Below are 24,572 nucleotides of genomic sequence, written 5' to 3'. Positions count from 1 at the left end.
TTAAGTAATAGTAAGTATGATCGGACCGCAAACAGTCTAAGTAAGTATTGTTTCAAATCTGCAAAAATAGATCTGTTAACAAATTTAATCATACAAGCGAGAGCAGATCTGTGGCTGGACGTGTATCGCACACGATACATTCGGATAGCTAGTGGTCAGCGATTTGTATATTTGTATTTCTGCTTAGTGAATGAAAATGTTTATAACAAGGCAGGAGTTTCCGGGCTTTGTTGTACTTGACCATGAGTTGGCAAACAAACACGAACCACAGCAATTATAACTGAAGTAGCCGGCCTTTGTGGCCGAGCGGTTCTAGGCGCTTCAGTCTGGAAACGTGGGACCGCTACGATCGCAGGTTCGAATCCTGCCTCGGGCATGGATGTGTGTGATGTCCTTAGGTTAGTTAGGTTTAAGTAGTTGTAAGTTCTAGGGGACTGATGACCTCAGATGTTAAGTACCCTTGTGCTGAGAGCCATTTGAACCATTATAACTGAAGGAAAATTAGTGAAAAGGAAATTAGGAAATTTGTGGTAAGGTCTTATGGGACCAAACTGCTGAGGTCGTCGGTCCCTAAGCGTACACACTACTTAATCTAATTTATACTAACTTACGCTGAGGACAACACATACACCCATGCCCAAGGGAGGAGTCGAACCTCCAATCTGTGAACCGCGCGAACCGTGGCAAGGCGCCTGACACTGCTCGACTACCCCGCGCGGAGTAGTAAATCCAATAATTCAGTGGGAAGTATGAATTATTTTCCTTGAATGGTTTCACCGTAACGACTTCATTCATCGTAATTCTCTTAGAGTAAGCGACATTACGATATCTCAATATCGCTACACAACCAGTCTGAGAAAATCCATTAAGCAACAGGTAGTAAACTTCGACTCAAGCATAACTCTTAAATATATCATAAAATCTCTTTTTTCCTCATACATCGTGGTGCATTTGGGTGAAGCAACGCCACAGATGACAATAAGTGGAAAGAGTATGTAAGTATGAGAGGGGAGTTGTCATGCCGTCACAACACGAAGCCGACGTTCACCATGTCGGTTGCCCCAGACACTTACTTCTGGTGGAAGTATTTTTGTCTACCAAGACTTTCTGTCAGTCCAACTCGAAAAGCTCTCAGGATGAACACTTTGAGAAGGAAGGATTGAAAACACCACAATATGTTGTTAGCACATTCAATAAGTGTCATAGACCACACAGCAGTTTCGTCAGTCTTTATGAAGGAAAATGAAGTACAGGATTACGAAAAACCGGGCTTTTCACATCACATGCTTCTGTCCTTGGTTATTCTAAACGTACAACGGATACAAAGTCACGTTAACGAGACCAAATGTGTCGCATTACTGGATCAAATATGCACGCAAAGGCAGAAGAAAACTGAATATGCTTCACTGGTACTGTGTTACCCGTGAAAGCACTGTAACATTTACTATTTAATATAACTATTGCGTACACATGACAAAAATTAAGGGCAAAAAGCAACAGTCGTCTGCTGAAGTTTGGTGCGTCTTACATGGCGGCGCCAACATTGTAGGAACGTAGAGTGTACATCTAAATGGCTCGAATGGCTCTGAGCACTATGAGACTTAACTTCTGAGGTCATCAGTCCCCTAGCCTAGAACTAATTAAACCTAACTAATCTAAGGACGTCACACACATCCATGCCCGAGGCAGGATTCGAACTTGCGACCGGAGAGGTCGCTCGGCTCCAGATTGTAGCGCCCAGAACCGCACGGCCACTCCGGCCGGCAGAATATACATGTATTCTGGCCCACACAAACCAGAATACGCATTACGAAGAGAAAGAGACGTACGTAAACAAACTTCGATGGTGAGAGAGACATGTTATTTCTTAGAAAAGCCTAACAGAGATACGATATATGGAGAGGGAAGCAAATCCTTCTTTGGAAAGCAGACTGATTTTGTAACATACTAAGACTATAGAGTAGTTTATTTACATGAATTAACTACGAATTTCTCGACCAACAGCAGTTATTGTTTAGATTATTTTATGTTGCCAAATAACGTAAGTGAAGGGTTCACATACTACTGTTTACGTAACTTTTCAGCGCATTCATCTTGCTCATATTCCGTTCAGACTTATAATATGGAATGCCGTGCAGTACGTAAATTCCTAATTTCGAGTTAGCTATTGCCAACTGAAATCTGGAATTACCAAAGGCCCAGGAGGTGGCTGTTCCTCTGTTTCCAAACCTTAGAAAAGAAATGGATTGATGAATTGAAAATAGCCTTTATTCTTGAGCCGTGGTGAAAATTGCTGTTTTGAAGAGCGCGCCGCAGCGCGTAGTGTGAAGCAGTAGTTCTCCGTTTCTGGCGGTGGCGGTGGCGGCGCTGTGGCAATCGCAGCTTTGGTGTCTCCCTCTGGTGGGTAAGGGGAAATGTTGCCTGTCTACTTGCATTTAAGGGGCGCTATTAGCTTGCCAGTGGGGCAGTTTGGGTCTGTCTCTCGTCCGAATTTGTGAGGCAGTTAGTGTCTGTCTGTCGTCCAGAGTGCTAGTATGTCTTTCGTTCGGATCAATCTCTAAAGTCGTATAAATGAGAGTCTTTCCACTCCGCCAGTACGAGAAGTCAACGAGTGGTCGCCCGGTCAGGGCTTGGTTCCTGCATCCGAGTCTGCGCGATAGGCCGCCAGTCTGCTCGAGTTGCTCAGGCAATGGTCATTGGCGGCCACGTGAGTCTAGTGGGCCGCGCCTTATAGCGAGGGGTAGTGGTCGACACGAGAGCAACTGGAGTCAACCAACGACATCGGTCTGGCCGGTGAGAGCTGCGACGCCGTGAGAAGGGAGATTGGCGCGCCATCCTGCGTCCGTTGAAGCGGCTGGCAGCGGACGGTTCGGGAGAGCGATTTGGGGGTGCTGCGCCAGGTCTTCTCCAGATATCGCAGGTTATTAGAAGTTAAGTGCTTGGTGATATGTTGTTTCATATACTTGTTAAATTCTACTTGTTTTCTTGGTGAGGTCACCAACCGCTTTGTTTTGGGGTCGTCCGACCATTCTTTTCCGATTGCCCACCCGCAGGAAGGTGGTTATTTATGAATTGGGAGGTCCGTTTATCCCTTGTGGAGTAGGGGTGGGTTAGAGCAAACTGCGGTTCGGGTCGTTCGGTAATCTCCTTCTCAATCTGCCGTACGTTAGTAGCTACCTCTGTCATGTTTGTCGGATTCGATGTGCTAACGAATTTATTGCTTAGAGTGTAACGGCCTAATTCCTGAAATATGTTTTGATCTTGCCTATCATCTTGGGAGGCGGTATCTGTGTACTGTAGAGCATGTTAACTTGTTTGGCCAACCTTGCATAATTTTATATAAGATTGCATTTCATGGGCTTTTATTTAAATGATCATTTTAGTATATAATGTTGCCACCCTTCAACCATAAGCCTTTTCTTAAAAGTTAAAATCAAGATGCACCGTCGGTGGCAAAGTGTAAGTAGGCTGTTTAGGTCTTCTTATTGGTAACGCCACGTAGCGCTCCGTATGAAAATCACTGGCTGTGCTGTGTGCAGTCAGTGGCTGGTTGACATTGTTGTAATACTCGCCATTGTAGTGGTGGGTGGATGGATGTTAACAGAGCGTAGCGTTGCGCAGTTGGAGGTGAGCCGCCAGCAGTGGTGGACGTGGGGAGAGAGATGCCGGAGTTTTGAAATTTGTAAGACTGGATGTCATGAACTGCTATATATATTATGACTATTAAGGTAAACACATTGTGTGTTCTGTTTTAAAATCTTTCATTTGCTAACTATGCCTATCAGTAGTTAGTGCCTTCAGTAGTTTGAATCTTTTATTTAGCTGGCAGTAGTGGCGTTCGCTGTATTGCAGTAGCTTCAGTAACGAAGATTTTTGTGAGGTAAGTGATTTGTGAAACGTATAGGTTAATGTTAGTCAGGGCCATTCTTTCGTAGGGCTTTTGGAAGTCAGATTGCGTTGCGCTAAAAATATTGTGTGTCAGTTAAAGCACAGTCTTGTACAATTTTTCTAAGGGGACGTTTCATATGATCATTTTAGTATATAATGTTGCCACCCTTCCACCATAAGCCTTTTCTTAAAAGTTAAAATCAAGATGCACCGTCGGTGGTAAAGTTAACATTTTAATTTTAGTGTTTTGTACCATTTCCATAGTTTGCATAGTTTGTGTGCTTGTGTGCTTGTGTGAATTGTTAAAACTTCTAGTTTAAAGTGATCTGGTGTGCTCGAGATTTGCACCAGTGTAATCTTTCAGAGGTTGTTGTGAGCGGTCGTAACTAGGGCCGTGTCAAATGGGAGCGGCAAAGTTCTCAGTCCGAAAGCTCTTACAGTCAAAAATTTGTTTCTTTCTGCCTCTGAATAAATTGTAACTTTATATTTAGAGGGTGCTTTCTGATTATAATTTTAAATCTGTTTCGTTTAAAAAATGCTTTAGGCACCATTAAAGTGATAAATTATCATTTGTTGAAAGGGAATTTGCTTATGATTTCATCAGTTACTCCCTGGCAACTACTTCAACACTCACATAGTGTGATTAAATGAGTTAATATTATTGATGATGCGCTAGTAAATAAAATAAATTCTGAACTACATTCTTTAAAAATAAATCACGGTTCAGTTCTCTTAAAGATCATCTCCATAGTGAACATTTCAAACTGTAGGCAAGATGAAAAAACCTGAGACATTGCACAGTACGATAACGGACGTTCAGATGTTTGAAATCCCTGATGTCATAGGTGTATCAGAAGTGGGGTAAATTAGTAATTAATTTCGAGGAAAACTGATAAGCCACCCTAGATGGAAACACAAAAACGAATGATGAACCATTTTAAGAGGAATCCAACAGACAAACTACTTGACTGAAGACTGTAGCGTAGCGCCTTTGTTAATGAAGCTGGCTTCTTTAGTAAACAATATTCTAAGGGGCCTTTTCTGGAATCCAAAAAGACTCTTCACATTGTTTATCTTGTAAAGAGAGCTGTTACAGTCCTCTGGGTTGACTAGCTGGATAACCAGCGGAAAAGGCTCCATATCACAAGAGATTAAAAATATATGTACTATTCAACTAATCAATCGAACTGCTCAGGAAGTTCCTGTTAGAAGGCGAAACCTGAGTAATTTAAAATATGAATTATTCTTACACCCATTATTAACCAGATATAGAAACCACTGATTCGCATCTATTAACAGATCTAATAACATTCGACACTTGAAAACGTTTCTGTTGTAGATAAGAACTAACGGCAGCCTAGGCCTCATATTTTTCCCATTTTCCACAACAGTACTTAAGGGATGGAACCTCTTTGAAATAACATAATGCTTGGCCTAAAAGCAGATTACAGAAGAAAATAACATAAGTTTTTAACAAAACCGACAGAGTCATTCACTGCTGGGTTTTCATTGTGGTCTGATACAGCTCAAAAGGAAAGATTTTTGAATTAAATTATAGTAATACAGTTGTGAAAGTAGTATTAGCGTTTGATCTGCAAGAAATAAAATTTTTTTCCCTAGCGAAGAAAGGAGAAATACATTTGTGAAGTATTAAAGATTTACCAAGTAGCAGGATACGTATTTTAAATGCGTGGAATGCAGCAGAATAAAATGAAGAAGAAGAAAAAAAGAAAATGCGTGTTTCTACTTTTTTCTGAATTGTCTGACTTTTATTTTTGTTTCTAATCCATGGCAATATCTTTAACTTCATATTTAGGCCACTTGCTGTATGTCATGTATGATGTGTATCTGAATCTTTCTGGCCATTCTACTCTTCTTTTATGGACAGGCTGCATAAAGACATGTTTCCCCGATCACTCCCGTCTTCTAGCAATATCTTTCCGCAGACTTCATTCTTTACCATTTTTTCTGCCATTCTTCTTTTATAGTGTTTGATTCAGTCACTTAGTAACATGACACCGATGAAGGTTAAGTTTTTTCTATTATATATGTATTTTAGTTTAACAACTAGTAACATGTGCAGTGTACTCGTAGAAGTCTAACATACTTGCGTTTAGCGTTGATGTTCCTATTTTCCAATTTTCATTCAAATGTTAGGAGACTAACAAGATCACTTTAGGTACAAAATTTATGTCTGATAACAAAATTGAAACAATTTGGAACATTATTATAAGGGAGACAGGACAACCAAGAGTACAGAATGACGACATTACCATCAAAGCGAATGGAACTTGACAAACAACAAACCTGAAGTCGAAAACATTTTGAATAATCTTTTTTTAAATGTTGTAGAGAAAATAGGAGCTAATTGTTCATCAGAAGAAGCAAAGCTGTTAATGGAAGAGGTCTTATCCACACAATTTGATGCAATTGAATTTCCACCCACCTCTCCTTCCTAAATTAGGAAGATAATAAACTACCTCAAGAATAAAAGCACACATGGAATTGAAGGCATTTCCAGCAGGATAATAAAGCTTCTTCCCAAGAGATAAGTTTGATTCTTAGCCACATATGTAATATCTCTCTGAAGCAGGGTATTTTCCCAGACAGAATGAAGTATGCCATTGTTAAACCACTGCATAAAAAAGGCGATGCATCTGATGTCAACAACTACCGCCCATTCACTTTTCTGACTGCCTTATCCAAAATTCCTGAAAAAGTTATATATTGTACATTAGCTTCACACCTTTGTAAGAATAAAGTTTTAACAAAATGTCAATTTGGTTTCCAGTAAGGTTTTTCAACGAAAAATTCTGTATATACTTTCACTGATGAAATGTTAAATGCTCTGCAACCAGAAGTCACCCATTGGAATTTTTTGTGATCTCTCAAAGGCTTTTGGTTGTGTAAATCATGGAATACTTCTAGATAAGCTCATATACTATGGTATGAATGGGACAGCGCTAAAATGGTTTAAATCATACCTAACTGGAAGACTGCAGAAAGCTGAAATAAGCAGTTCACATAATATGCAAAAAACTGGTGATTTCTCAAACTGAGGAACAATGAAGAATGCAGTGCCATAAGGTTCGGTCTTGGGTCCTCTGCTGTTCTTAATATATATTAATGATTTGCCATTCTATATTCACGAAGATGCAAAGGTGGTACTTTTTGCCGATGATACAAGTATAGCTATCACACCCAACGGCCAAGAATTAACTGCTGAAATTGTAAACGATGTTTTTCAGAAAATCATTAAGTGGTTCTCTGAAAATGGGCTCTCATTAAACTTTGACAAAACACTGTATATACAGTTCCACACAGTAAATGGAATGACAACATTAATAAATGTAGACTTCGATCAGAAATCGGTAGCTAAGGTAGAATATTCAAAGTTTTTAGGTGTGTGCATTGATGAGGGGTTAAACTGGGAAAAACACACTGAAGATCTGCTGAAACGTTTGAGTTCAGCTACTTATACTATTAGGGTCATTGCAAATTTTGGCGATATACATCTCAGTTAATTAGCTCACCGCCCATATTTTCATTGTCTTCCTTCTTATGGAATCATATCCTGGAGTAACTCATCATTGAGTAAAAGAGTGTTCATTGCACAAAAGCGTGTGATCAGATTAACTGCTGGAGCTCATCCAAGATCATCCTGCAGACACTTACTTAAAGAGCTAGGGATCTTCACTGTATCCTCACAATATATATATTTATTCATTTATGAAATTTGTTATTAACAGTCCGAACGAATTCCAAGAAGCAGCAGTGTACATGGCTGCAACACTAGGACAAAGGATGATCTTCTCTACCCAATGTTAAATCTAACTTTGATTCAGAAGGGGGTAAATTATGCTGCCACAAAAGTATTTGGTCACTTACCTAATAGCATCAAAAGTCTGACAGGTAGCCATATACCATTTAAAAGGAAATTAAAAGAATTTCTGAATGGCAACTACTTCTACTCATTAGATGAATTTTTGGATATAACAAGTGGGTAACTCCCCCCCACCCCCCGGCAAAAAAGTGATAAGTGTCGTGTAATATTTTGTGTAATGCAATATCTTGTATGGGCACCTTTTATTAATCTGACACGTTTCAAATCATTACGAAGTGTCGTATTCATCATCTATGGAGCAAGTACTAATCCAATCTAATCTGTCTGCTTTAAGCAATCTGTAAATGATCAGCATACAGTTATCTGCTCTAATGAGTAGAACCCATGTGAGAACTGACTGTTTCGACAATACTGGAAACAAATCTGTTAGATGACCAATGAACTATACAGTTAAATAAGTAACTAATGTAGAACGTGGAGTAACACACTATCGATTTCAAAATGACAATATTGAGTAAACAATACGTACCAGTTGATTCCAGATTGTACAGTTATTGGATGTGTTCACGTACCGTGGCAAGTTGGAACATTTGGAAGCAAGTTGAGGCGCCAATAGATATGCTCTGCCCCAGCAACATCGCACCCAGTGTCTTCTCCAACAAATCTGCATTCCTGTTAAAACACGTGTCAGGGCACACGTTTTAGGAGTTCAAAAAATGGTCAAAATGGCTATGAGCATTATGTGAATTAACATCTGTGGTCATCAGTCCCCTTGAACGTAGAACTACTTAAACCTAACTAACCTAAGGACCACACACATCCATGCCCGAGGCAGGATTCGAACATGCTACCGTAGCGGTCGAGCGGCTCCAGACTGAAGCACCTAGAACCCTAGAACCGCTCGGCCACCGGTCGGCTTATTAATTTCCTTGCGAACATTTGACAGATGAGGATTTAGGAGTGTAGAACCTTTCCACCCTCCACCTGCCGTCCTGCCACTGCTCGAAGCAAGTTGTGTGCGCTCTCCTGTTATGCAACTGGGAAACACTATTGCTAACTGACGTATAAAAAGGATACATTTAGCTGTGTGTCTAGTTGCAAGGGGTTGTCAGCAATGAATGAAAGAAAAGTAACAAAACTACACAGTCCAATATATGTGGTGAAACGTTATGCTTCTAAAGGACTGAGCGAAACACGTTATGTAATATGCTGTGAGAGCTATACAACTTTTATTATTTCTAAACGTCCATGTATCTACACTGAAGCAGACACTTTCAACGATTATAAGTTCTCGTTCAGCATTTAAAAACTTTTCGAGTTCCACACTGGTGTATCACAGGTTACAACGTGCTTCACTGCTTACGGTAACCTAGGTTCTGGAACAAATTATTTAGTTGGAACTGGAACATTGTAACTGTTTTCTGGTCTTCAGTCGCATGACTGGTCTAACACAGCCACTCAAGACTTCCTCTACTGCGTTAACTGACTCCTAACGTCCCAGTTAATATTATTGCTGTCGTGTCTTTCAGTTTCAACGGTCTACAGCTCCCTGATGTTTTAAAAGGAGTACCATCGTCTTTTCCTTTTTTCTTGTCTGTGTTTTCCATATATTCTTTCCCTCTCCGATTCTGTGGAAAACATCCTCACTCCTTATCTTATCCACCCGCCTAGTTTTCAGTATTTACATGTAGCACCACATCTCAGATGATTCCATTCTGTTCTGTTCCGGATTTCCTACAGTACAAGTTTCACCAGCATACAGATCTGTGCATTTTCTTCCTTACAATTAAGACTTATGTTTGATACACTTTTTGAGGCCGTCATCTCGCTACTTTGATGAGGCAAGCTACAAATTTCTCTCATCCGCCAATCTCTTCTTCTCAGATTTGCACCGTAAGTCTCAGTTATTTACTGGATATATTCCAACCTCTACTTTACTCTTTAGTCATTCCCCTCTAGCCGTCCGATGTGGCCGAGCTTCAGTCTGGAACCGCGCGACCGCTACGGTCACAGGTTCGAAACCTGCCTCGGGCATGGATGTGAGTGATGTCCTTATGTTAGTTAGGTTTACGTAGTTCTAAGTTCTAGGGGCCTGATGACCTCAAATGTTACGTCCCATAGTGTTGAGAGCCATTTGAACCATTTGAATTCCCCTCTATGTCTCCCTCTCGTATCATGGAAGTAGTTCACTGATGTCTTAACAGAAGTCCTACCATCTTGTTCGTCCTTCTTATCAGAGATTTCTATATGTTCCGCTCTTCGCCGATTCTCCGAAGATTCTCATCACTCTTTATCTCATTAGTCCATCTACTTTTCAACGTTCTTCTGTAGTGTAATACCTCAAGGGCATTGATTCTCCACTGTCCCTGTTCCCTCACTGTCCATTATTCACTACCATGCTGAGCTCCAAACAAACATCCAGTTTCGTCCTCCAATTAAGCTTATGATTGATACCAGTAGAGTTGACCTGGACAGGAATACCCTCTCTGCCTTTTATGTCCTTCTTTTCTGTGTGACGTGCTACTATGCTTGAAAGGTAGCAGAATTCCTTAACTTCTTCTACTTCGTAATCACAAATTTTGTTGTCAGTCTTCTCGGTATTCTCATTTCTGTTTCATCTCATGTCTTTTGTCTTTTCCGGTTGCTCTCAATTCGTACCATGTAATCATTAGACTGTTCATTCCATTCAACAGATCCTTTAACATTTTTTCACTATCACTTAGGACAGCTGTGTCATCAGCGAATCTTATACTGATATCTTTTCACCCTGAATTCTAATGGAAACATATCCTTTATTTTTTGTCATAGCTCCTTTAGTGTTTGGACTGAACAGCAGCGGGGAGAGTCTGCTCCGTGTCTTCTTCCCGATTTGATTCGCAAACTTTATTCTTGATCTTCTATTCTCAGTGTTGTCTTTTGGTTGCTGCGTATATTGTATATTTTCCCTCTTTCCTTAGAGCTTCCTCATGTTTCTCTTAGAATTTTGAACATGTTGCAGAATTTCATGCTGTCCAGTTTTTTTTTCTATGTTGACAGATCGTACGTGTGTGTCTGCATTTGTCTTCATTCTTGCTTCCATTATGAAGCGTAAAGTCAGAACTGCTCCTCTGGCGCCTTTACCTTTTCTAAAACGAAAATGATCATCTAACAGATCCTCGATTTCCTTTTCCATTCTTCTGTATATTATTTTTGGCAGGGGCCTGAATGCATGGGCTGTTAAGGTGATTTTTCCACGGTTCTCGAAATTACCTACTTCTGCTGTTTGCTGAATTTTGCGGATTATATTTTTTCGAAAATCTGATGCTACGTCTCCAGTCTCAGACATTATAAACACCAACGTGAATAGCCTTTTGGATGCCATTCCCTCAAATGGTTTGAAATTTTCAGTTGGAATATTATCTGTCTTTCCTACACTATTTTATCGCAAATCTTCCAGAGTTGTTTTAACTCTGATACTAATATTCATTGTTCTATGTCTTCCACATTTACTCTCTTTTCTTTTTCTGTCAAGTCGTGCGACAAGTCCTCCCTCTCACAGAGGCCCTCAATATACTCTTTACACACAGCCGATCTCTGCTTTCGTTTTAACAGCGGACTTAACGTTGGACTCTGAAGGTTACCGACCGTGGTTTTCATTTTCAACTACGTTTGTTTTGATTTCACTATATGCTGAGACAATCTTTATTTCATAGATCAACTGACGTGTATCTTTCGTTACCCAAACTTTCTCTGCAGTTACTTTCCTTCAAGAATGTTTGTCTGTTTACCATCTGTGAAGGTCCTTTTTAGAGTTATAGACCCTTCTCTATTTGACAGTCTACTGTTCTATTCCTTATTGCCCTATCAACATCCTTCTCTAATTTTAGAAGTTTCTCACCAGTCCTCGCTATTTCAATATACCATTTTCTTCCACAGTGTTTCTCCTCATACCTCAGTCTACTATTCATAAAAAATGTTCAAATGGCTCTAAGCACTATGGGAGTTAATGTCGGAGGTAATCAGACCCCTAGACTTAGAACTATTTAAACCTAACCTCAGGACATCACACACATCCATGCCCAAGGCAGGATTCGAACCTGGGACCATAGCAGCAGCGCGTATCTGGACTGAAGCTCCTAGATCCGCTCGGCCACCGCGGCCGGCTACTATTCATCATTACTCAGGCTATATGTGCTCCTGGGAACAACTTACAATCCAGTATCTGATTTCAGAGTCTCTGTCTGACTATAATTGAATTCAGTTGGAATGTTCATGGTTCTCTCAGTCGTCCAAGTATACCTCTTCTTTGTGTAAATCTTGAAGAGAGAATTCGCTGTTACTGCCTGAAATTATGCCAATTAGTAATTTTTCTTTCTCATTCCTACTACCAAGTCCATATCCTACTGTATCTCTTTCTTCTATTTCTTCCACTACAACCGTGATGAATCCTCCATGTTTATTAGATTTTAGTTGCCCTTTGTATACTGAGCTACACACAAGATATCTTCATATAGTTTCTCTATCTTTTCATCATCTTCGTTGAACGTTGGCATGCATACCTGAACTGTAGTGGCTTGCGTTGGTTTGCTGTCGAATCTGATGAGAGCAACCCAATCACAGTCTTGTTCACAGTAACTGACTTTTAATCCTATCTTTCTGTTCAGAACGAATTTTGTGCTTCTATTGGTATTACCTGTTATTCCTCTGACCAGAGAGCCTTACCTTACTTCTGGTTCACTTCCCCAAGTCCCACTACATCTAGATTAGGTATCTACACTTCCCTTTCCAGTCTTTCTAAGTCCACCACCAATACAAATGTGTGACATGTAATTCTCCGTTTGGTACTCCATCTTTTATCGTGGTCACCTGGTCCCTCGCAGCCACTTGCTGAAGGTCCACATGTGGTACTAACACCAAATATTTTCCCAAAGGAGGGACCTTCAGGACACTTTTTCAATTATAGGCAACATACTATGTGGATACGCACTGTTTGTCGTTAATAGTGTGGTTTCCATTGCCTGCCACATCCTCATATCATTAATCATTGCCCATTCTTCCGTCTTTTAGGGCAGTTTCCCACATCAAAGGGAAGACAATGTTCTGAACCTATGTTCCGTACTGTCCCGCCTATGATGCAGCAAGTCTTCAGCCGACATTGCCGATTATTGTTATTCAAACTTTAAACCATGAAGAAGTTTATCTTCGACAACAACAGCAGGGGTGAAAGGCTGCATCCCTGTCTTACACACATTTTCATCCGAGCACTTCGTACTTAGTTTTCCATTTGTGTTATTTCGTGTCGGTTCTTACGTATGTTCTATATTACCCAGATTTCGGTATAGCTTGTAAGTATTTTTCTTAGCATTTCGTCCATCTTGCACCATTATACAAATTCGAGCACGTTTCCTGTTTCGAAAAATCATATGTAGATCTCTTGACGTTTCTTAAGTGTTCCGTCCACTGTCAAGCTCAACATCAGAACCGCCTCTTCTGCGTTTGCGTTTTCTTAAAACAAACCGATCGTCGCCAAACAATCCTCAATTTTATGTTTTTGCTTTGTATATTATGCTTGTGTATGAACTGTCGCACTGATTGTGCAAAAGCTATTGCTCTTTGTGGACTGTGCTCAGGAGTTTTGCTGCAAATTCGATAGTGATCTCCAATCTCATAGGTTATATGCACCTGCCTGAAAAGTATGCGTTCGCTCTTGTTTGTTTTCTAGTACGTCAAAGCTCTGACAAACTCTGATTGCATTACTGGACCGCCTTCCATTATTTTTTCTATCATGTTATCAGACAGACTTCTTCCACTCTGCCGAGGCGAGTAGTGTATTCTTTCCATCTATCCATTCTCTCCTCAAATATGAGGGAATGATTCATTGTGAACTCTTAATTTTAGTACCTCTGCTTTTAATTTCACCATAGATTATATTGACTGTGCTATAAGCTCTATCCGTTCCTCAGATGACATTTATCTTTCGATTTATTCACATTCTTCCAGCATTCATCTTATTCTAGCTTTACTGAACTGGATATACACTCGTGGAAATGGAAAAAAGAACACATTGACACCGGTGTGTCAGACCCACCATACTTGCTCCGGACACTGCGAGAGGGCTCTACAAGCAATGATCACACGCACGGCACAGCGGACACACCAGGAAACGCGGTGTTGGCCGTCGAATGGCGCTAGCTGCGCAGCATTTGTGCACCGCCGCCGTCAGTGTCAGCCAGTTTGCCGTGGCATACGGAGCTCCATCGCAGTCTTTAACACTGGTAGCATGCCGCGACAGCGTGGACGTGAACCGTATGTGCAGTTGACGGACTTTGAGCGAGGGTGTATAGTGGGCATGCGGGAGGCCGGGTGGACGTACCGCCGAATTGCTCAACACGTGGGGCGTGAGGTCTCCACAGTACATCGAAGTTGTCGCCAGTGGTCGGCGGAAGGTTCATGTGCCCGTCGACCTGGGACCGGACCGCAGCGACGCACGGATGCACGCCAAGACCGTAGGATCCTACGCAGTGCCGTAGGGGACCGCACCGCCACTTCCCAGCACATTAGGGACACTGTTGCTCCTGGGGTATCGGCGAGGACCATTCGCAACCGTCTCCATGAAGCTGGGCTTCGGTCCCGCACGCCGTTAGGCCGTCTTCCGCTCACGCCCCAACATCGTGCAGCCCGCCTCCAGTGGTGTTGCGACAGGCGTGAATGGAGGGACGAATGGAGACGAGTCGTCTTCAGCGATGAGACTCGCTTCTGCCTTGGTGCCAGTGATGGTCGTATGCGTGTTTGGCGCCGTGCAGGTGAGCGCCACAATCAGGACTGCATACGACCGAGGCACACAGGGCCAACACCCGGCATCATGGTGTGGGGAGCGATCTCCTACACTGGCCGTACACCTCTGGTGATCGTCGTGGGGACACTGAATAGTGCACGGTACATCCAAACCGTCATCGAACCCATCGTTCTACCATTCCTAGACCGGCAAGGGAACTTGCTGTTCCAACAGGACAATGCACGTCCGCATGTATCCCGTGCCACCCAACGTGCTCTAGAAGGTGTAAGTCAACTACCCTGGCCAGCAAGATCTCCGGATCTGTCCCCCATTGAGCATGTTTGGGTCTGGAAGAAGCGTCGTCTCACGCGGTCTGCACGTCCAGCACGAACGCTGGTCCAACTGAGGCGCCAGGTGGAAATGGCATGGCAAGCCGTTCCGCAGGACTACATCCAGCATCTCTACGATCGTCTCCATGGGAGAATAGCAGCCTGCATTGCTGCGAAAGGTGGATATACACTGTACTAGTGCCGACATTGTGCATGCTCTGTTGCCTGTGTCTATGTGCCTGTGGTTCTGTCAGTGTGATCATGTGATGTATCTGACCCCAGGAAGGTGTCAATAAAGTTTCCCCTTCCTGGGACAATGAATTCACGGTGTTCTTATTTCAATTTTCAGGAGTGTATATTTATTTCCTTGGTGACCCATATTATCGTAATCCTATATTCTCTTGAGAATTTTTGTACTTCCTTCTTTCGTCGGTCAACTGAAGTATTTCTTCTGTTATCCACCGATGCTTCGCAGTTATCTTCCCTCCACTTGTATGTTAAACTTGCGGAGGGCCCTTTTTTTTTAGAAATTTCAATCTCTTTTCAGCTGAACTGCTTACTGTTACTTCAGTATCGCAGTATCTATAGCTTTACAGAATTTCAAAATTATCTAGTCCTTTCAGAGTACTACAGTATCTCCAGTTCTTGTCACAATGATTCTTCTTTGTTATTATCTTAATCTTTCTCCTACTAAACATTATTTTGTAATAAGAGTCCAGGGTATACTTTACAGTACAGTATCCAAAATCCTAACCTATGTCTCATCGCGATACAATCTAGGCGATGTTTTTCCTTGTCGCCATCCCGCTTTAGAGTATAATTCCTCCTTATCTAAGTTTTGAACTAAGTATACGATAATGCTGGGTGAAATTTATTCCAGAACCTAATTAATGGTTCTTCTTAATCACTATTGCATCGAGCCCATATTCTCCTGTAATACCAAGTTCTTTCCGGTACGACAGCATTTCAATTATGCGTGAGTATTAGATTATCACCTCCCTTTGTGTACTGATTTATAAATTTCAATATCCCCATACACTTTTTCTGGCGCTTCATCTTCGGTTAGTGCAGTTTGCATGTACATTTTTATTATCTTTATCCTAACTTTCCTGAACTTGCTATATTATTAATACAATGATGTCCTAAACTTAAGAATGAAGTAACTGAGCCCATGGTATTTGGACCATACATGGAAAGAATATAATAAAATTGTAAGATAGGAAGATACAATGAAGGATTAACTAGTGAACTGATAACAGAAGAAATCAGACAGATTATTAGAAAGAACAGTAATACCGTCAACAATCAGAAAATAGCGACACAGGGAAAAACAACCAGAGCCATACAGAACAAACTGAGGACACGCAATGCAGTCGTCATCAATCTAGACAAGTGGAGAATGTTAGTCATCATGTAGTATATCAAGGAATCACTGAAGTCCGTAGGAAGAAAAAACATCATGTATTCAGACAACAGAAGGTTAGAAAAGACTAATGATTTAATATATAATAGCAAAGACATGATTATACCCAACACAATTATACTATTCTCATTTGACATCGCTTTAGTGTACATTTACATACGAACTGAAGAAACAATGATAATAATTCAAAGACAACTAAGACAGAGAAAAAGCTCTGAAAAATTTTGAAAGTGTAAACTGTAAAGATGAATTCTGCAACCAATGCGTAGGGCATAGGGGCCTGGAATAATTGAGTTACAGGCCAGTATCTCCCTTAATAATCCAGAAAACCAAACCTTTGAAGAAGTAATCAATCATAGACAGTAAAAAGTAATACTGTGATACTGCTACATTGATGATAAACGAATGACCAGGTATTTCTGTTAAACAGAGGTATCAATGTTGCTACTCAAACATCCTCTGAAACAGAAGTAACCAAAAAATGAAACTTTCTGAAAATCACAACAGAAAACAGAAACCACATACACAGGCTTTTTGTATACAGAAAACCTGCATCACTGAGTACAATAATTCACATCAGATCAAACTGTCCCACTGTGCACAAAAAACCAATAACTCCTACACAGATGTAACACAATTACATTGAATTCAAATAATTACATGGAAGAACTAATGATAATCAAGCAAATTGCCACTGAAAATTGTAACAAAATAAACACAGCAAAGAAATTAAAACAATAAATTAAAACAAAACTGACATCAAGCACATTAAACAGTATTACAGCAAAGCACACCAGTTACAACCACACAACAGAGTACACACAAATAGTTCTAGACGAGGAAACCACACACAACAGAAAAACAAGCCACACAATAACATTGTTGTTGTGGTCTTCAGTCCTGAGACTGGTTTGATGCAGCTCTCCATGATACTTTATCCTGTGCAAGCTTCTTCATCTCCCAGTACCTACTGAAACGTATATCCTTCTGAATCTGCTTAGTGTATTCATCTCTTGGTCTCCCCCTACGATTTATACCCTCCATGCTGCCCCCCAATACTAAATTGGTGATTCCTTGATGCCTCAGAACATGTCCTACCAACCGGCCCCTTCTTCTAGTAAAGTTGTGCCACAAACTTCTGTTCTCCCCAATCCTCTTCAATACTTCCTCATTAGTTATGTGATCTACCCATCTAATCTTGAGCATTCTTCTGTAGCACCACATTTCGAAAGCTTCTATTCTCTTCTTGTCCAAACGTCGGACAACAAAATAACGCTTACACTAGGACACATTACGAGAAAGCAATGAATACAGAACAAATAATTTGTTCCTGAAAATTAAAAACACCATTACAGACAAATTCAGTAAATGAGGTGTATACAAGTTAAGTTACAAAGACTGTGATTGAGTTTATGTTAGACAGTCATGTGTAAATCTCAAAACAAGGCACATAGAACATTTATAAGCAGTGAAAAACAACAGCACACACTCTGCATTTTCAGTCCATCACACTGATAACAACGAGCAAACTTGTGACATAGAAGTATGCCTCCAGATCTTAAAACACTGTTTTAAAATTACACAAGGCCAAAAAGTCGTCAATGATCAAACAGTACTATGCAACAAAACATTATTCAACAATCTAACCGAACTATGAAACAACACAGAATAGAAACCACATAAGCAAGTTTGTATACACTCTCTAACACACACACACACGCACACACACACACACACGCGGACACACACTTACACCCACCCACCTCCCCCCCCCCCCCACACACACACACAAAAGGAAAAGAAATCGGAAACAATTCAAATTTCGCACCCGCAAATCATTCTGTCAGGTTCAAATAAGAGACCTAAATGATGCAGTGAAATGTGTGTCTAAGCCATAGCAACGTGATAAGACCAACAGTTTACCAATGAGCGTGAGAAAATCTAAGTAAACGATGTTAAAATAGTCAGCATGACTTCTAAGTAACAAACGACACTATATATTTCTCCGTACCAAATGATGTCCACAGGTTATTTTAAATATAAAAACAGAAACAAAAACACATGTGGCAGAGAGATGAAACCAAGACAGGTCAGGACTAGTCGAATACAGCTATGGTAAATGTAAATTGAGGGGTATATACCACTACTTTACCGCAACATGTAGCTTCAAGTAGTATTAAAAACAAAAATTCCATTCAGGCCTTTCCATAATATCCCTGTGCTACAGATGTCACATTAAATTAATGTAGACTTGAGGCGAATTAGGATACCCACAATGCAAATAAAAGGCAAACAGCAGGAGATTCTTGTCTAACATTTACTTAATCTACATAAAATTTTCCTGTATACATTTCAGAAACAAGTTAAAAAGAACATTGAGGCTGACACAGCTGTGGTCAAACGTGTTTGACTATTAAAACCAACAAAAAATTATGTTCCTGCGAAGATGTGGACCCCTCTCTAATGCACTATGAAATAAAAGTATTAGCATAAGGTGCATTACAGATCAATAGTGCGAGAAAGGCTTTGAGATTAAGACAACCAGCGTGATGATACTCAGTTCGTCTATGCAGAGCTGCAGCAAGAAATAGTTTGTCTTCAGTCATTGTAAGAAATCAGACTGCCTGCTGACTTTTAAATGTGCGCGTCTAACTTATCTCTTCATAACGTTTGCTTGTAAGATACCTTGACGCTGTTGTAGCAATTACGAAGAACCGAGATTCACCGGGCACCTTAAACCCAGATACTGAGTGCAGAATATTTGATACACTCCGGTCTACATCTATGTCTGTAACTCACCTCAAGCATTACTAAAATATAAATGAACACATAACTTACTATGTAGCTGCGTGATTCATCAAAACAGCTTCTCTATTTAACCGTGCTTCACCTCGCTGTGGACGCGTGCGTGCATCAGTTTAGCAGGAACATGTATGTGCCTACAGATGGCCATGTTAGCACACTTATCTATCTTATCAGCCACATCCATTCAAACGACCCACATACTTAACTTGTCAGATTTTCTAAAAATTTATCATTCCGACGTGTCCTAACAGGTGACAGTGTATAAAGGCTGTTTAGGTTTTTATATTGGTAACGCCACGTAGCGCTCTGTATGAAAATCACTGACTGTGGCTGGTTGGACTCATTGTTGGAATATTCGCTATTGTAGTGTTGGACGGTTGGATGTGAACTGCGCGTAGCGTTGGGCAGTTGGATGCGAGCCGCCAACAATGTTGGATATGGGGAGAGGGATGGCAGAGGTTTGAGAGCGGACGATCTGGACGTGTATTCGTCAGAAAAAGGAAATTTGTTTGGTTGGATGTCACAAAATTACATATACAGGGTGGTCCATTGATCGCGACCGGGCCAAATATCTCACGAAATAAGCATGAAACGAAAAAAACTACAAAGCACGAAACACGTTTAGCTTGTAGGGGAAACCAGATGGCGCTATCGTTAGTCAAACGGATAACAACTGCGTTTTTTTTAAATAGAAACCCATATTTTTTATTACATATTAGTGTAGTACGTAAAGAAATATGAATGTTTTATTTGGACCACTTTTCTCGCTTTGTGATAGATGGCGCTGTAATAGTCATAAACATATGGCCCACAATTTTAGACGAACAGTTGGCCACAGATAGGTTTTTTAAATTAAAATACACAACATAGGTACGTTTAAACATTTCATTTCGGTTGTTCCAGTGTGATACATGTACCTTTGTGAACTTATCATTTCTGAGGACGCTTGCTGTTACAGCGTCATTACCTGTAAATACCACATTAATGCAATTAATGCTCAAAATGATGTTCGTCAACCTCAATGCATTTGGCAATACGTGTAACGGCATTCCTGACGCATGTTATCAGGCGGTGTCGGTGGATCACAATAGCAAATGTCCTTCAACTTTCCCCACAGGAGCCGGCCGAAGTGGCCGTGCGGTTCTAGGCGCTGCAGTCTAGAAAGGCGAGACCGCTACGGTCGCAGGTTCGAATCCTGCCTCGGGCATGGATGTGTGTGATGTCCTTAGGTTAGTTAGGTTTAACTAGTTCTACATTTTAGGGGACTAATGACCTGAGAAGTTGAGTCCCATAGTGCTCAGGGCCATTTGAACCTTTTTTTTATTTGAACCTTTTTTTCCCACAGGAAGTAATACGGGGACGTCAGATCCGGTGAACGTGGGGGCCAAGATATGTTGCTTCGACGACCAATCCACCTGTCATGAAATATTCTATTCAATACCGCTTCAACCGCACGCGAGCTATGTGCCGGACATCCATCATGTTGGAAGTACATCGCCATTCTGCCATGGAGTGAAACATATTGTAGTAACATCAGTAGAACATTACGGAGGAAATTAGAATACATTACACCATTTAGATTTCCATCGATTAAATGGGGGCCCATTACCCTTCCTCTCATAATGCCGCACCATAGATTAAGCCGCCAAGGTCGCTGAACATTTGTCGCAGCCGTCGTGGATTTTCCGTTGCCCGGCAGTGCATATTATGCCTATTTACGTTACCGCTGCTGGTGAATGACGCTTCGTCGCTAAATAGAACACGTGCAAAAAATCTGTCATCGTCCCGTAATTTCTCTTGTGTGCAGTGGCATAACTGTACACGACGTTCAAAGTCGTCACCATGCAATTCCTGATGCATGGGAATATGGTACGGGTGCAATCGATGTTGATGTAGCATTCTCATCACCGACGTTTTTGAGATACGCGATTCTCGCGCAATTTGTCTGCTACTGATGTGCGGATTAGCCGCGACAGCTGTAAAACACCTGCTTGGGTTTCATCATTTGTTGAAGGTCGTGGTTGATTGTGGCTGAACACTTCCTGTTTCCTTAAATAACGTAGCTATCCGGCGAAAGGTCCGGGCACTTGGATGATGTTGTGGTGTCACCGCCAGACACCACACTTGCTAGGTGGTAGCCTTTAAATCGGCCGCGGTCCGTTAGTATACGTCGGACCCGCGTGTCGCTACTATCAGTGATTGCAGACCGAGCGCCGCTACACGGCAGGTCTAGAGAGACTTCCTAGCATTCGCCCAGTTGTACAGCCGACTTTGCTAGCGATGGTTCACTGACTTCTACGCTCTCTTTTGCCGAGACGATAGTTAGCATAGCCTTCAGCTACGTTATTTGCTACGACCTAGCAAGGCGCCATGATCAGTTTCTATTGATATTGTAAATCATGTACCATAAAGAGCGACGTTCTCCATTAATGGATTAAAGTTAAGTATACCACCAGCTACGTCCGTTTTTCTCAATCCTAATTCCCTTGTCATGTTCCAGACCTCACGCCAGCCTGCGTGAGCTAAAACGCGTGCATTTCGGCCTCCTTTAGTTATACGGTTGGCTCTCCTGCCAACCACAACAGATGTCGTCCAGGATACCGAGCAGCATACATAGCACACGCCCATCGGGCATTTTGATTACAATAGCCATACAACACGATGTCGACCTTTTCAGCAATTGGTAAACGGTCCATTTTACTACGGGTAATATATCACGAAGCAAATACCGTCCTAATTGGCGGAATGTTACGTGATATAAAGCGAAAAAAGTGGTCCAACTAAAACATCATATTTCTTTACGTACTACACGAATATGTAATAAAAAATGGGGGTTCCTATTTTTAAAAAATACAGTTGATATCCGTTTGACCTATGGCAGCCCATCTAGCGGGCCAACCAAAGCGCCATCTGGTTTCTCCCTTCAAGGTAGAAGAATTTCGTTCTTTGTAGGGTTTTTTTTTTGTTGCTTATTTCGTGAGATATTTGGCCCAGTGACTATCAATGGACCACCCTGTATATTATCCCTTTTGAACGCTATTCAGGTAAATACATTGTTTGCTCTCTATCAAAATAATTTTTATTTGCTAACTAAACAGTCAGTAGTTACTGCCTTCAATAGTTAGAATCTTTTATTTAGCTGGCAGTATTGGCGTTCACTTTATTGCAGTAGTTCGAGTAACGAAGATTTTTGTGAGGTAAGTGATTTATTAAACGTATAGGTTATTGTTAGTCAAGGCAATTATTTTGTAGAGATTATTGAGAATCAGATGGAGTTGTACTAAAATTTTCTTGTGACTTTAGTGATGATCAGAATAGGTAAAGACAGAAATTTCTGAACACGTTCAGTTTTGCTCAGCTGTTTGAAAATCAAATAACGTAAGAGGTTTACCAGCACAGTAATTCATAATTTTTCTAAGGGAACGTTTCAACAGCTACACATGAACTGACTCGCTGTACATATTTCACATAAGAAATCAACATTTAGGGCTTTCCGTCGTCAGATTCCCCCCATCCTCTTACACCCATAGTCATATGTACTGGAGGCATCATCAGCAGTCTTCACGAAATTCGTCTGTTGACGTTATTTTGCAATGAGCGAAACAAAGTAGTCTATCGTTTTCGCCATTGGTCTTTGAGATGGTATTGTATGTGACAATACAATAATGGTGAGACCTATCTGAAAGATACGTAGAACGTTTTGCCCTTTAAGCTTGGGACTCTAGCGCTGGTAGTACTACAGGCCGTGAGACTGACACACGATTCAGCATCAAACTACTTCTATAAAAAAGTCATTATCTATACACTGTTGTAGCACGATGCGCAAACGGAGGATAATGAGCAAGGAAAAAGGATAATATCGTGTTGGAGAACTTGTGAGTAAAACCGTGCTCCACTATGGATATCAACGAATATATGTGCGTATATGACCAACGAAAATTACTTTGTCGTTAGAAGTTTAAGTACGAGTCAGTTTTATAATTTTCGTCTGTTTGCATAATGTGCGATACATAAAAATAATTATCATTGATTTAACTCACTGTTATTACCTATCTGGTACAGAGAATCACTAAATTGACTTCAATGCGCAGTGTCCTGGAAAGTATTGATGGATTACGGTATACTGATAATTTTTACTTTCTGGAGCGTCTTACTACAAATGAATGAAACACAATTTTCGTGCCATACGCGTTTCGCCTTTATTCTTTGCATGACATTTTCAGTAGCAGGTTGCGTGGGCGATTTTCTACGAATTACGCTCCTGTTATACTTTATCGTTCCTCTTCTTATAAATGCCACTTGCGATTTCACAGCACTAGAAACTGAAGACTTGTTTTATAGGAATGTTTCGGTTTGTGTTGCTGACTGTCAGATATGTTGAAGATACTGATGCATTGTTCACATCTGCAAAGGCTAAGGACGGCGATGCGCCCATTTTTGTCGTTTCCCGTACAATTACACGTGCATCACGTCCTGCTGTCCCAGAAGCTGCTTATGTGAGTGTCATTCATGTTTCCCGTTTTTTATGTTTCCCGACGATCCTTAGTTGCTCCTATATTCCTGGAGATGTGGTCCATCCACGCAAGTAAATGAAAGTCATTCTGCTTTGTGCTGTACGTGTTTCACTTATGAAACATCTTCAGTAAATGCTTGTTTGAGGTATACAGGATAAACATTAATAAAGACGACAAACGGCAGGGACGGATTCTTGATTGGGAATGCAACCAGAAATGTCTTAGGAACATGTGTTCGGAAATGCATCATTGCCACGGTATATGACGGTGATGAATGACAATTCCTCTGACCACGTGTTCCTTGTATGTTGTAGGCTGTGTGGTTGACGCGGCAGAATGTTTTGTATTCATGTCGGGAACAAGCAGAGATGGTGTCTGTGTGCCGCCAAACAGACAGAAAGTGGTCGAGAGGCATCACGGCTACACCAAAGCAAGTATCATCACAGATACCAACATCACAGAACATTTCAAGCCCTTTTTGGACGTTTGTGTGATCATGGGTCCTTTCAGAGAGACGAACGTGCAGGGAGGCGGCGGACTGTGCGTATGCCAGATCTGGAGAACCGGGTTCTGCTGGAATTTGAGACGAAACCCTGCACAGGCTCCAGGCAAGTGGCCCGCCAACATTTTGTAAGCTATGCATGACCTTGGATCCAAAGGAGGCCACTTTCAACGTCTGATGTGAAGGGGATGCTATGTACTCGCAAATGACTGTACGACATGTCGGTCGTTTTGCATTGATGGTGCGATTCCTTCGATTGTTCTTAGCAAGATCTCCATAAAAGTCTTGCCTAAGTTAGGGCATGTGTAGACGTGGAAGCAATGTGTGACTCCATTTTGGAACGGCCTAATATCAGCAAGCGAGAGGTATATAAAGTGTTGAGCCATTGACTCTCACTCCACCTCAGATTAAAACCACTTCGAAGATCTCTTGTAATATTTACGGCAGTAACCAGTATGTAGCTACTGGTGAACTTTAGATAGACTGTTAATTTCTGACATGAGTCATTATGAA

General features: G+C 41.2%; 1 protein-coding gene across 1 annotated transcript in view; it reads right to left on the bottom strand.

Annotated features, from left to right (window-relative positions):
* Window positions 1-24,572, bottom strand: part of LOC126278369 (odorant receptor Or2-like) — a 55,318-nt gene that overhangs the window by 15,755 nt on the left and 14,991 nt on the right. The window contains exon 3 of the mRNA XM_049978438.1: window positions 8,305-8,404. Coding sequence (XP_049834395.1) covers window positions 8,305-8,404 — 100 coding nt within the window. The remainder of the gene's footprint in view (window positions 1-8,304; window positions 8,405-24,572) is intronic.

Source organism: Schistocerca gregaria, chromosome 6 (assembly GCF_023897955.1).
Source record: "Schistocerca gregaria isolate iqSchGreg1 chromosome 6, iqSchGreg1.2, whole genome shotgun sequence".
NCBI lineage: Eukaryota > Metazoa > Arthropoda > Insecta > Orthoptera > Acrididae > Schistocerca > Schistocerca gregaria.
Note: the sequence above shows the minus strand (reverse complement) of the source record. Positions and strands in the feature narration are given on the sequence as shown.